This window comes from Hakea prostrata, chromosome 4, assembly GCF_041222555.1.
Source record: "Hakea prostrata isolate BN-2017 chromosome 4, UWA_Hpros_2, whole genome shotgun sequence".
In the NCBI taxonomy this organism is placed as follows: Eukaryota; Viridiplantae; Streptophyta; class Magnoliopsida; order Proteales; family Proteaceae; genus Hakea; species Hakea prostrata.
This window is the reverse complement of record NC_142603.1, coordinates 44,638,740-44,653,165: the sequence shown is the minus strand read 5'-3', so window position 1 is coordinate 44,653,165 and position 14,426 is coordinate 44,638,740. Positions and strand designations below refer to the sequence as shown.

At 35.6% G+C, this 14,426-nt stretch overlaps 1 protein-coding gene across 3 annotated transcripts; it reads right to left on the bottom strand.

Annotated features, from left to right (window-relative positions):
- Positions 1 to 9,997: 9,997 nt before the first annotated feature.
- Positions 9,998 to 13,016, bottom strand: LOC149019066 (uncharacterized). Of its 3 annotated transcripts, none has more exons than XM_089154465.1 (3): positions 12,670 to 13,016; positions 12,365 to 12,527; positions 9,998 to 12,264 (listed from the first exon to the last, which is right to left on the bottom strand). In XM_089154465.1, exon 3 carries the CDS (start codon positions 12,209 to 12,211, stop codon positions 10,292 to 10,294), a length of 1,920 nt encoding a protein of 639 aa, XP_089010591.1. In that variant the 5' UTR covers positions 12,212 to 12,264; positions 12,365 to 12,527; positions 12,670 to 13,016; the 3' UTR covers positions 9,998 to 10,291. The 3 variants fall into 3 exon arrangements, with proteins under 3 accessions (XP_089010591.1, XP_089010593.1, XP_089010592.1); XM_089154467.1 differs by having other exon boundaries at positions 12,365 to 12,463; XM_089154466.1 differs by having other exon boundaries at positions 12,365 to 12,460.
- Between the last annotated feature and the right edge of the window lie 1,410 nt (positions 13,017 to 14,426).

Sequence of the window (14,426 nt, the reverse complement as noted above, 5' to 3'; positions counted from 1 at the left end):
TGGTTGGTAAATGGAAGGTGTTTAGTGTTTGCTTAGGGAAATGGAGGAGTGGAGGAGTCTACAAGCAGATTTTGGTTGAGTATGCTCGTTTGTTGCTCTATTAAATGGAAGAAGAAAAAGGGTTAAAACCTAAATCGAGTGAACAAGGAGTTGTTTTGATAAACTTGAAAAAATAAAGTGGAGTTTTGTAAAATAAAAAAAATAAAAAACTTATATTTCTCTTCACCACATTAGTAAAATGGTCATTTCAATTTTGAAATTAAAAGAAAAGTACCATCGGGTAACTTGTAATTTTTTAAAAGGACCAATGTCTGTAGCATATAATTTTGGCCACATTAATGGACAAACCAAAGTTTAGGCCCGACTTAAATGGGTTTCATGAAAAAAACTCAAAAAAAAAAAAAAAAAGAGAGGTAAGAGAGAGCAATCCACTTCCTAAACCGCTATTCTTATATGAAAGCTTTTGGTCCAAATGATTTTCCTTGTCTTCATCAGTGATTATCATGCTCACCTTTGGCTCTTGCAAATTCCACCAATTAGATGAAGTTTTCTCATGAAGACTGAAGTAAATGGAGGGAAGGAAAAAAGAATTAACTCAGGGTACTTTCATCTTTATAGAGGGATATATTAAATATTTTTCAACCCAAACTTAATATTTGACTTTAAGCAAGGGACGTCATGTCAATCATCTTTATTAAAGAGGCAGTCACTAATTTAGGGCCCACTTAAGGGGCGCCATAGAAGAAACTCTATTTTTTTCTTCTTTTAGTTATATACACACTTACTTCAATCACTGTTTGCTAATGTTTATTATTTTCTTATAATAGAGGCTTTTATTCTTATCCCCGCAATTCTATTCGTATGAAAACCTTTTACACTGGATTCGTGTTTTGATTAAACTTAGAGTTGACCTAAGTTTATAAGGTTTAATCTCCTATGGAGGACATAATTTGGTTTAATATAGATGATATGATAGACCCACCAAACAATCCCACCAAAATGATAGATGATGAAGTATTAATACAAACAGACCTTATTAGAGAAATAAAGACAAACATATTTTGTTTGAAAAAGGCAACAGATCCTCATTGTTTTTGTAGCCCAGAATTTTTGTTTGCTGTTTTGTAATTTTTAGATAGTGATATGTGGCATTTTCTAGGTTCAATGGTTGTGATCTTTCTGAATCTTATAATTGTAGTTGTCGGATTTGAAAAATATGAAGTGTCATAATTCAAGGTTTTCGTGACCACCTCCCTCGTATAATATAAAGAGTCTCCTTTCATAGTTTAATTAACTTTTGGACACAAATAATCCAGCATTGAATGCCAATGGATAGATAATGTTTTCAGAAAATGACTTTAAAGTCTCTATCTCATCACTTGTAAAGCATCATTCACCACAACCAATAGAAAATATTCAGTTTTTAGCCAAAAATTTAAAAGGGAAATGAGAAATAAAAAATGTTATATTTTCTAATTGTTGTATATGTAAGGGGCTTTTCTGTCTTTTACTATTAGAACAGGACAGGGGTGTTTTATTTACTTGTTTAGAGGGTATTTGTGTCCTTTCAGTCATTTGTATATATAACATATGTTTGGGGTTAAGGCATCACATGATTCATTATTTCTTCTCCTCTGGTTCTCGTTTTCTCTCATGTGCGAGTGTGTTCTGTTGGTTCTGGTTATGCCCTAGCCATGTGCTTCTTCTTCTTGGATTGTTCTCTCATGGTGGTTTAGTAGCTTATGTTGTTGATGCGTTGAAGACACTACGGTTGCTGTTGGTGTTCTTGGCCTGCGCATGAAGAGAGTTTTTGGTTCAGTCTTGGTTTTAGGTGTAGTCGTTTCTATGCTTGTTGTTTTTCTCTCTTGGTCCATGTATAGAGTTCTTATCTCAAGAAGCTTAGGGCTGTAACCTGTTCTTGCTATTGGATTATTGTATGACTTGATAAGTTCACTACTCATCCTTGTGACCGAACCAAGTAAATCGCTGGTATTGTGATTGCTTTTGTTTATTGTTTTATTCTACTGTGTTAGGCTGCTATTTCTTAACAGTTTTTTGCATCAGAACTTTGTTACTGTTCTTGTCTTGACTGATTACTTCTTGTATGATTTTGTTCACTCTGATCGAAGGCTTTTCTATTAGTTACTAGTTACTATATGCTGTCTTTGTCTTCATTTACAAACATCTTGAGCTTCGGTTGTTACTGTTCACTAAACCCTAATTCTGACCGAAACCCTAACTTAGTGTTTATTCAAATTGACTCAGGGCTTTTGTGTATATATTGAAGTTACTTGCATGTGAAATCCCTTGTTTATTGCTTGAAATTGAGACTCAATTTCTTGTCTGACTCATTTGGTGTTTCGGCTGTTAGAGTTTCTTTAAATTGATTTGGGGCTTTTGTGCTAAACATATTAGATATATGAAATTGATGTTTGGTTTATGATTATATTCTGAAATTGATTATGTTTTATATTTCTGATTATAAATTGCATATAGTTTGTAACTTGTATTTTTTTGTTCTTGCTTACTGTTAACTATTCTTGGTTATTATTATTGATCACTTGTAGTCTGTTGTTTATTTGAAATCTATTACTTAACTTCTTGATTTAATTATGATATTATCATATTGTTTATTTCAGAAAAAAAATTTTGTTTAAATTCTAAAATTGTTTAAGTAAATAGTATCTAGTGTGTTGCTAATTTGATTTGTAAGATATATTCTAACTGAATATCTTTATTCTTCTGTCATGGCTCCAACCCGATATGAATTGGAGAAATTCGATGGTAAGAGTGATTTTATGGTATGGAAGAACAGAATGCATGCCATTCTTGTTCAGAATAGATGTCATAATGCATTAAAAGTAGATAGAGAGGTCTCTAAAGTTTCTAAAGAAGAAAGAGAAGTCTCTTCATCTTTGACTGAAAAAGAAAAAGAAAATATGCAAGATCTTTGCTATAGTACTATCATTTTGCACTTAAGTAACACAGTTATGAGAAGGGTAAGAGATTGTAAGACTACAGCTCAGGTTTGGCTTAAACTTGAACAGCTTTATATGACTGCATCTGTTCCAAATATTACTTTATTAAAAGAACAACTATTTAGTTTTAAAATAGATGCTTCTAAGACTCTTACTGATAATGTAGAAGAATTCTATAAATTGTCTTGTGATTTGGCTGATTTAGATGAAGAATTAACTGATAATGCTATTGCTGTTCTATTATTGAATTCTTTGGCTGATTCTCATGTTGGTGTTAAGAATGCTATTAAGTATGGTAAAAAGTTTATAACCCTTGATAATGTAATGGAAGCTTTGAAAATCAGGGATATAGAGTTGAAAACTGAGAAGAAGCGAAAGCATGTGAGTGAGGGTTTGTTTGCTAATTCTTGAAAATAGAAGTGTTTACGAAACTAAAAGAAAGTTCAATAATAATAAGAAAAAGAAGAAGATTGTTGCAAAGAATGGTAATGCAAGCAATAATCAGAATTTTAATGAAAAGTTTAATAATAATAAGAAGATCTGTTATTATTATAAGAAGGAATGACATATTAAGAAGTATTGTAGAGAGAGGTTACAAAAGAAGCAAAATGAAATTGGAAGTGAGAGAATGGAAGCTACTCATGTAGCTGATGTGACAAGTGATGCACTTGTAGTAATCTTGATACTTGGATTCTAGATTCAGATTTTACTTTCCATATGACTCTTAAAAGAGAGTGGTTTATCACTTTTGAGTCCATTAGAGGTGGTAAGGTGTTGATGGGAAATGATCATGCATGTGATGTTGTGAGGATTTGATCTATTAGACTTAGAATGAATGATGGGACTGTTAGAGATCTTGAAAAGGTAAGACATGTGCCTGGACTTAGGAGAAATTTGTTGTCCTTGAGTCAGCTTGATGCTAGGGGTTTTCATTACACATCTAGGGATGGTTCTCTTAAGGTTATGAGAGGTAGTAGTGTAGTACTTACTGCTGATTTGAAGAATGATTTATACTTCTTAAATGGAAGTGTAGTTTTAGGGGCTGCATCTCTAGTAGGGTTGTTAGTGAGGTGGAGCTTTGGCATAAAAGATTGGGCCACATTAGTAGTAAGGGTCTTGGACACTTTTATAAAAGTGGCCAAATAAGCCTTAAGAATTTCAACCCTTTGACTTTTTGTGATGTGTGTGCTATGGGTAAACTCCATAAGACTAAATTCCCTAATTCTTCATATAAGACCACTCAAATCCTTGAATATATACATTCTAATTTATGGGGAAATCCAAATGTGCCTTTGTCTCTTTCAAGTGCCCAATATTTTTTTGTCTATTATAGATGATACTCTAAAAAGACTTAGTTGTATTTTCTTAGCGATAAGTCTGTTGTCTTTGATAAATTTCTAGAGTGGAAAGTCTTAGTTGAGAATCAAACTGAGAAGAAAATCAAAAAACTTAGGACTGATAATGGTCTTGAATTTGTGAATGAAAAGTTTCTAATTTTTTGCAAGGAACATGGAATAACTAGACATAGGACATGCACATATACTCCTCAGCAGAATAGAGTGGCTGAGAGGATGAATAGGACAATCATGGATAAAGTTAGGTGCATGTTGATTGAATTTGGCCTAAGTAAGAAATTCTGAGCTGAAGCTGCTAGTACAGTTTGTTTTGTCATTAATAAGTCTCATTGTTCCTCAATTGACTTTGAAACACCTGATTTTAGGTGGAGTAATGTACATGCTGATTACAAAGTGTGAAAACCCTTTGGTTGTGTATGTTTTGTTCATCAAAATAAGGGTAAGCTTGAGCCTAAGGGTAGGAAGTGTGTCTTCTTAGGGTATCCTTTAGGTGTTAATGAATATAGGCTTTAGTGTTTAGAGGAAAAGAAGATTGTAATTATTAGAGATGTTAAGTTCAATGAACTTGAATTTCTGAAAATTGATTCCTCTAGTGTCATCTCTAACTCCCATGACCTAGATAAGAAAATTTGAGGTGGAGTTAGATGATAAATCTAAAACTGAACTTGATGAATCTGATTCTATAGTTGAAGATGATGATCTAGGGACTGATAGTGGTTCTTTGGAAATTAAAGAAGAGCTTGAATATGTGGATCCTTTAGATAATTATTTATTGGCTAAAGATAGGTCTAAGAGAGAGAAATTAAAAGATCTCCTAGATATGTTAATATGTGTGAAGTGTCTAATTCTGGTCCAAATCTAATTTCTTACGCTCTTAATGTAGTTGATCAGTTTGAGGGATGTGAGCCTAGAAGCTATAAAGAGTCACTTGATTGTGTGGACAACAAGCATTGGCTTGTTGCCATGAAGGATGAAATGGAATCTTTGATGAAAAATTAGATTTGAACTCTTGTTGATAGACCCAAAGTAAAGAAACTAATTGGTTGTAAATGGGTTTATAAATATAAGGTTGGTATTCCCGGTGTAGAATAACCTAGATATAAGGCAAGATTAGTAGCTAAAGGTTATTTTCAGGTAGAGGGAATAAATTATAATGAAGTGTTTTCTCCTATTGTGAAACACACTTCTATTAGAGTGCTTCTTGCCCTTGCTGCTATATTTGATCTTGAACTTGAACAATTGGATGTTAAAACTGCATTCTTGAATGGTAAGTTGGATGAGCAAATATATATAATTCAGCCTGAGGGCTTTTATGTTAAGGGGAGTGAGACTAAAGTTTGTTTGTTGTTAAGATCTTTGTATGGCTTAAAACAACCATCTAGGCAATGGTATAAAAGATTTGATGAATTTATGCTCAAGAATAAGTATAAGAGAAGCTATTATGATAATTGTGTATATTATCGTGAATTTAGTCTTAATTCTTTCATTTATCTTTTGCTTTATGTTGATGACATGCTTATTGCATCTAAGGATAAATTTCAAATTTATAAACTTAAGTCTATGTTGAAATCTGAATTTGAAATGAAAGACTTAGGGGCTGCTAAAAGGATTCTTGGCATAGATATTCATAGGGATAGGCCTAATGGTGTTTTTACTTTGTCTCAAGTTGGTTATGTTCATAAACTTGTAAACAAGTTTGGAAATGATAATCTTAGAATTGTAAATACTCCTCTTGGTGCTCATTTTAAGCTTAGAACTGATTTTTAATGCTGTTGTAACTGATAGGCCATATAAAAAATGTGTTAGCAGCTTTATGTATTCTATGGTTTGTTATAGGCCTGATATAGCATACTTTGTTGGTCTTGTTTGTAGATTTATGAGTAGGCCTTGTGATTTACATTGAGATACTGTTATGTGGTTGTAAAGATATCTGAAAAATTCTGCATCTTATAGAATTGTTCATGATAATTCTTGTGTTAATAATCTTAGCATTGTTGGGTTTTGTGACTTTGATTTTACTGCTGATTTGGATAAAAGAATGTATTTAACTGGATACTTGTTTACTATTGATGGGAATTTTGTGAGTTGGAAGTCCACCCTTCAACATGTGTTGGCACTTTCAACCACTGAAGCTGAATATATTGCTTTGTTTGAAGCTATTAAGGAATGCATGTGGTTTAAGGGGCTTCTTGGGGAGCTTAGTTTTAATGTTTTGCATTCTCTTGTGTATTGTGATTCCCAAAGTGCTTTGTGTCTTTCTAAGAATAATGTGTATCATGAAAGAATAAAGCATGTTGATATAAAACTACATTTTATTAGAGATACAATTGCTAAAGGTCTTATTGATGTGCGTAAGATAGATACTTCTATCAATCCTGCTGATGTTATGACTAAAATTGTTCCTATTGGAAAGTTCAAATCTGCTTTGAACAATGTTGAAATTATTATCTCTATAGTTAGTTTTAGTTTTTATTGTTTTTTGATGGGTTTGTGTTGACTCTCAAGTTCATGCAATTTCAAAATAGCAGAATCAAGGTGGAGAATGTTGTATATGTAAGGGGCTTTTCTGTCTTTTACTATTAGAACAGGACAAGGGTGTCTTATTTACTTGTTTAGAGGGTATTTGTGTCCTTTCAGTCATTTGTATATAAAGCATATGTTTGGGGTTAGGGCATCATACGATTCATTCTTTCTTCTCCTCTGGTTCTCATTTTCTCTCCTGTGCAAGTGTGTTCTGCTGGTTCTGGTTATGCCCTAGCCTTGTGCTTCTTCTTCTTGGATTGTTCTCTCATGGTGGTTTAGTAGCTTATGTTGTTGATGTGTTGAAGACACTACGGTTGCTGTTGGTGTTCTTGGCCTGCGCATGAAGAGAGTGGCTGGTTCAGTCTTGGTTTCAGGTGTAGTCGTTTCTATGCTTGTTGTTTCTCTCTTGGTCCATGTATAGAGTTCTTATCTCAAGAAGCTTAGGGCTGTAACATGTTCTTGCTATTGGATTATTGTATGACTTGATGAGTTCACTACTCATCCTTGGATGTAGGTCCTTGTGACCAAACCAAGTAAATCATTGGTGTTGTGTTTGCTTTTGTTTCTTGTTTTATTCCACTGTGTTAGGTTGCTATTTCTTAACACTAATTTATACTAAAAAATGGTACTTTTCAACACAGCTTTAGGGTATTACTATTTACATATTTTGAATCGGGCACAAGGTCCAATCTCAACTCATCCTTAAATTGGTTGGACTCATGCCAATTTTAAATGATTGTATTGGATGAGATTGCAAACCTTGGAAAAATAAAATAGACAGAAGATAATAAATCAATTAGCATGGTTCCTGTGCCTAGATACAATTAGTAAATGAAGATTCATCCAATTTCAATTCATTAATTCTTAAAAAATTACCAATTGTATACCAATTAAATAATGAATTGGGGATGATAACCAATTCTATGTTGGCCTTGGTCAATGACTCAATGGCATCATGAAAAGCTAACCGATTTAGCCAGATACAAATTTAGTTTTTGGGGCAAGCGGATTATTTATCATAAAGAGGATGAGCTTCAAGAGAAGGATTCAGAGTTCTTGTAGAGTGGAACCATGCAGTACAAGACATGAGATAGATCTTCCAAAGAACAAGGCTTTTATTGAATAAGCCAATTCATTTGGGACCCTGCAGATCCATTCTTTTTTCTATTCAAAGATCAGCCCTTTGTCTCTGTGTTTTCACGTCGAGAATTCTTTGCAAATGAAGAGATGTCAAAGGGGCTTCTTAGACATCGTCCAACAAATCACCATCATCTTGTCTTAACTTTAACTAAGGGTCCATAGGAATGTTGCTAGGCTTAGAAGCAAGCATGCCAGTCTTATTGGGAAACTAATTAATCTTACTGTTACTCATCCTGATAATTCTTATTCTGTTGGTATGTTGAGTCAATTTATACAGTCTCCTAGGAAGGCTCATTGGGATGCAGCAATGTGAGTTCTTTGATATCTCAAAAGTGCACCCAAGAAACGGCTCATCTATCGACCACATTAAAGTATGGACTAGTCGTCTTTTTTGATGCGGATTAGGGTGGATCCGTCACTGATTGCTAGTCTACTATAGGTTATTGTACCTTCCTTAGTAGAAATCTTATGACTTGGAGGAGCAAGAAGCAATCCAATATTGTCTGGTTTAGTGTTGAAGCTAAGTATAAGGCCATGGCCCACACTACTGCTAAATTAATGTGGCTTCGTACCTTATTAGAAGAGATGGGGTTCACAGTTTCTGCTCTTATGAAGATGTTTTGTGACAATCAGGTTGCCACTTACATTTCTAGTAATCCAGTGTTCCATGAGAAGACGAAGCATATAGAGGTTGACTGTCATTTATTGCATGATGCAGTCAAGAAAAAGCTTACAGAAACTCCCTTTGTTAGCTCTACTGATCAGCTCGCTAATCTCTTCACTAAAGCTCTATTTCGACCCAGTTTGTTGCAAGTTGGGCATGGGAGACTTGTATGCTTCAGCTTGAAGGGGAGTCTTGAAGTAATGGGTTATTTCACTGTTCGCGTGAACAATAACGTGACAATATTATGCCTTGATGCTTGCTTCCTTTTTTTTAGATATGCTACTCTACTTTCTATTTCTAGTGTAGGAAATTTGCTATAAAAGTTTTGGGAGTTTCTATAAAGCATAGTTTCTATTTTTTGCAATTTACTAATTTCAGAACTTTCCTTTTTATGTACTCTCTATTTTGGACAAAATTTAGGAGTTAAAATACTAACAATTTTATCCATGAGTTGTACTCTTTATTTCTTTTTCAGATGACAAGTTTCTTGTCTCTCAAGTTGTATGCTAAGCACTTGAATCGCAAGCTTCTTTTGTTGTTCTCTCTTCTCTTTTTTCTTCTTTTTTCTTCTCTCTTTTCTTTTCTCAAGTTTAAACATTGTTTTGGTTGTTTAACGCTTGATTTCTAACAAAAATGTTGAATTTATAAACATTCACACACGAGAGAACCCAAGATTTAACGTGGTTCGGCATTCATTGTAAAGCCTACATCCACGGCAAGAAAACCCCAATCAACGTATTTCTAGGATGAGGTTTCATTATCTTTAAATAGAAAATAGTAAGAGTTTTACAAGAAGTTATATTCTAATATGACTTCCCCTGCTATTTTCCTTATAGAGTTGAAAGACTAGCAAATTACATTCATAACACTCCCCCTCAAGTTGGATCAAAGACATCATTTGAAGTCAACTTGTTCAATGCAATTTGAAACAATCCTTTGACAAAGCTTTGGTGAAGACATCTGCAAGCTGATTTTCAATTCTAACATAAGGGGTTTCTATAGTTCCATCCTGAACCTTCCCACAAACAAAATGACAATCAACTTTAATGTGTTTAGTTCTTTTATGAAACACCGGATTACGAAACAATGTGTATAGCCACTTGATTGTCGCAGAACAACTTCATGGATTTTTTAGAACCTCTCACCCCCAATTCTTGAAGTAGGGCACCAATCCAAACTAATTCACTAGTGGCAGATGCCATTGCTCTGATACCATGTTGAATTTAGCATAAACATTCACACACGAGATAACTCAAGAATTAACGTAGTTCGGCATTCATTGTGAAGCCTACATCCACGACAAGAAAACCCCAATCAACTAACTTCTGGGGTGAGGTTTCATTATTTTTAAATAGAAAAGAATAAGAGTTTTACAAGAATTTAAATTTCAATACGACTCCCCCTCTCTGCTAGTCTCCTCATAGAGTTAGGAGACTAACAAGTTACATTCATAACAAATAATGAGAATAGAGAAGAACAACAAGTAGCAGTACCTCCCCATTTCCCTCTGGTAAAATTGAAGCCATGATACCAATTGTTAACTGTTACTAGCAAATGTAATCTTATAACATCTTTGGCACCATGTCCAAATGAATTAAAAACATAAAACAACCAAGGACTAGAGTTCTACATTAATAATCACCATTATCATCATAACCATATCCATCCTCTTCATTCCCATAATACGATCCATCCCCATAAGCTATGCCACCATCCCCTTCTTCATAGTCATCCTCTCCATAATCATCAACATTGTCCACCAAATCTGATACTTGTTCTTTCTCACCTAAGTCATGGCTTTGCAGCCCACTGGCATCATTGTCAGGATCTGACTCAACACGTTTTCTCTTGGAATTTTCAGGAGCAGTAGAATCCTCAAACAGCGTCTCCAACACTTCAAAATTGATTTTTGAACTTAATCTCTTCCTAGATAGCATTTCACTGGCAGCCTCAGCAGCAGTTCGAGCTGCATTTCTATTATTAGAATTTGCTGTCCGTTTCTGTTTCTTTTCCTTTCTTGATTTTGCCATAGCTGCAGCAGTTTCAGCAGCAAGTTGCCGTGCATTGCGCAACTCTTCGGAACAGTTCTGTAAGTCAGACTCCTGTGCTTCCCTAGTAGCAGCAGCAGCAGCTTCCTTGGCTGCTTGTTCCTCAAGATACTCCTTGTTCATCTCTTCCCATATGATCTTTTTATAATGTTTCTCCTCCTCATTGTGAAGGTACCCATCAACCTCAACATCATCAATATCAGAAAGGCTTTCAGATTCATCACCAGCTACATTATCCCTATCCCCATCTCCCTGTGACTGACATGAACCATTTTGAGAAACGTGATCCTCAGCAGCAGCCCCAGGCCCTATCCTGTCATTTTCAATCACATCAGGAGGCTTTTCTCTTGCAGATTCATCTCCTCTCTCAAACTGTTTCTGTCCATTGTCGCTATGGTAAGATGTGGAGCCAGGACTTGATTCTTCAACTTCTGAAGCTGCAGAAGCTTTTGCCATTCTTTCCCTTTCAGCACGCTGAAAAGCTGGTGGTTCTGATTCCCCCTGAAGTCCTCCAGAAAGCTCAACAAAATCTTGATAGCAAAGCTTGCAAAGTCCATGAGCAAAATGAGCATCCCCACGATCCTTGTGTTCGCAAAGCAATTCTGTCATTCCCAACGCTTTTGACCCTCCTGCATTTAGTTCTTCTTGTCTTGACTGTAGTAATTCAACTTCTTCTGACTTGGTATAGAACTCTTCAATCGTCAAGCCCCCTGATGCCGTATTCTCAAATTCAATCAGCCGTTTTGTCAATGTTGCTTCACATATACGTACAACAGATATAACATCTGACTTTGTAAATCTGAGACCATATGCAAGTGCAGCTATGTATATTGCCGCTCCACATAAACCACTAGGTTTTCTCCCTGTCTGCATCCAATCTCGCTTCATGCTAGCTATGATGCGCAATGCAGCCCTCGAAACCTCAACATTCTTTTCTTTTAGCAAACGCTCTGTGAAGCGATGAATGAAAAGACTGGGATCAACAGGCTTTTGAACAAGTGGATGTTCTTCAAGCCTTAGCAGTTTGCAAAGTTGCAAAAAGACAGCACCTAGCACATAAACATTGATCGCCAGATGTTCGGAAAAATCAATGAGGAGATAAGACTTTTTCTTTTCACGACAGATAATGTAAAGACAAGCAGCTGCAACCTGTGATGTTCTACGCCCTCTAGTAAAATTCTTCTCAACCGCTATTTTATACAAAGCAGAAGCTGGATCAACTATTGAATCCCCACCACCAATCTCTAGGCCATAGACCATGTCATCGATTAAATATCTTCCATTATTCAAGGTCCTTTCATGGGATTCAGAGTACTCCCCTTGCATGGTCTTCACATAATTACCCGCCATTTGGCTCTGGCCTCCGGCACCTTTAACAAAGGTGACATCAGTGGTAAAATTATCCTGATCAATAACCCTTCCGCAACCAGCACAACATATGAACCCATCAATATGATCACGCACAGATTCTGTATTTTTCGAACAATGCCTACACCACCCCATCGTTGCAAACCCTAACTCTCTCTCCAAACCCTAACTCTCCTCTGTTCACCGAGCTTCAGACACCAGTCGAGAAAGTGAGAGACCAAAAATCAAGATCAAGGGAAAGAATACGGTAATGGGAAGATGGGCTCGGCGAGAGCAGGGGTTTCTTACCTTAGTGATTACCAATTTCGTGGCTCAAATCCAAAATTCTTGGCACGGTACCCGTTACAAGGAACTAAGGCTGCTCAATCGAATTCAGAATTGAAACTGCTACCAACACCACCAAAAGAAACAAGACAATAATGAGTTAAATTAAACCACGCCTTCCGATTGCCTGAGAACACTCACGAATAAACCAGATTTTGTTAAATATTGTTAACAATATATATGATCTAAAAACAAATTTGGTCTTTAAGGAATTTATCAAGCTCTTACTCCCAAGTTATCTGGGAATTGGTAATGAAAGAGAAACTTACAAAGAGATGCTGCGATCCACTGGAAAATCGAATGCTGGAACCGAAAGACACAGCTACAGAGACAGGTGTTGGCTGCTGCAACAAACGTCGTTACAATAGGGGAATTAGAGGATTGCAGGTTTTAGGGTTCCAAATCAGATAACTGAAAGAAGAAAAAATGGCGGCAACTAGGGTGAAATCAGGAATTGGGGATTTCAAATTTCGGATTTCGTAGGCTTGTGTGTTCCTATTTTTCATCTTTTTCGTTTTTCCCCGGTAAAGTTATGGCAGAACCCTACTCCGTTGATAAGAGATGATTAAAAATTATAATTTCATTTTCAAATTCTTACCCAAAAACAAAAAAAACACTTCTAAATTTTGGAATTACATTGGAACTTGGAAGTTACAAATTTTTATTTATTATTATTATATGAGGTTCTTCTGAGCCCACTTACGTGCACCTCGATTAATCCGCTCTAACTTTCAAATTTTTTGGAAGTTACAAATTTCTCGCTTCATAACCACCAAAAATCCGCTCGGCCGCTCGAGTTCACTGCTGTGCTTTAACTACAAGATCTCAAATATCCATTTTTGAAAAAAGTAAGCTTGATCTTGACCGTTTGGTGCAAATGCTACGCATTAATTACACAACACCCCCACCAAATCCAGTTTTAAGTGGAAACGGTGATGGTTTGTTTATTTATTTACTTTTGATGAGTGGTTTTCAACAGGGTGGTGACCATGGAGGGTGATTTCCGCCAAGATGGATGGGCGGGCATGGATAGATGTTAAATTAGTCATTACATGCTACGATGTGAGAGTAATATTAAATATACATGTATATGTAAAAATTGAATACCAAACAAGGTTAGTAATGGGGTATGACCGATAAATTAAAAAAGAGAGAGCGGCACTGATAATCACGGAAAAACATATAGGCGAAATTTGCCAAGTTCGCCAGTGGGCGAAATTAAAAATGTTATCAAAACGACATTATAAAACTTCACCGGAAAATTGATGATTTTCCAGCGAAACTACGATTTTCTAGCAAAAACTTCCAATCTTCGATTTTCCGGCAAAACTAATCTAAATCTCTCTGTCTCTCTCTCTCTACTTCCGTCTTTCTTCTTTTGCCTCTTCTTATCAATCTGAGATAAGTTGTCTTTCCAAAATTCCAACTGAAATTGTAAACTCTTTTAACTTCATCTTCCTCTTCTGAGTGATGGGTGTGAGCTACCCTTTCTGTTACAGGAGAAGTTTGGGGATGGGTGATGGGTGTGAACAACCAAGCTTTAGTATTCTTATCATATGAGTGATGGGTGTGAGATACCCGCTTTCAAGAACTTGCAGTTGCAAAGAAGGATGGAAGGGAGGAAGCTTCCGGTGAAAGCCCTTCAACGCATAGCCGATATTCGGCGAAAGTTCACTGGGTTCGTTGGGTAGCGAACCGGCGATACCCAGCGAACTTCCGTTCTTTGCTAATAATTACCCTTTTATTTTTCATTTTTAGAAATACTTAAAGCAAAGTGGTGAATTACGAAGTTGACAATTTATATATGTCATTTAATGATTCCATAACTTGTTCCCCAGTTGGATAAAATTCTAGACATAAAAGCTACATTATTATGTTACTTTTTTCTTAACCCCTATTACAATAGTAGGATATTCCACAATTTTTTTGTTAATAAGAGGCTATATAGAAGTTAATAATTTTACATTCCTAATTAGTAGGGTGCAAGTTTGGTCTGGTCCATTTCTAACAAATAAATAGATTGTAG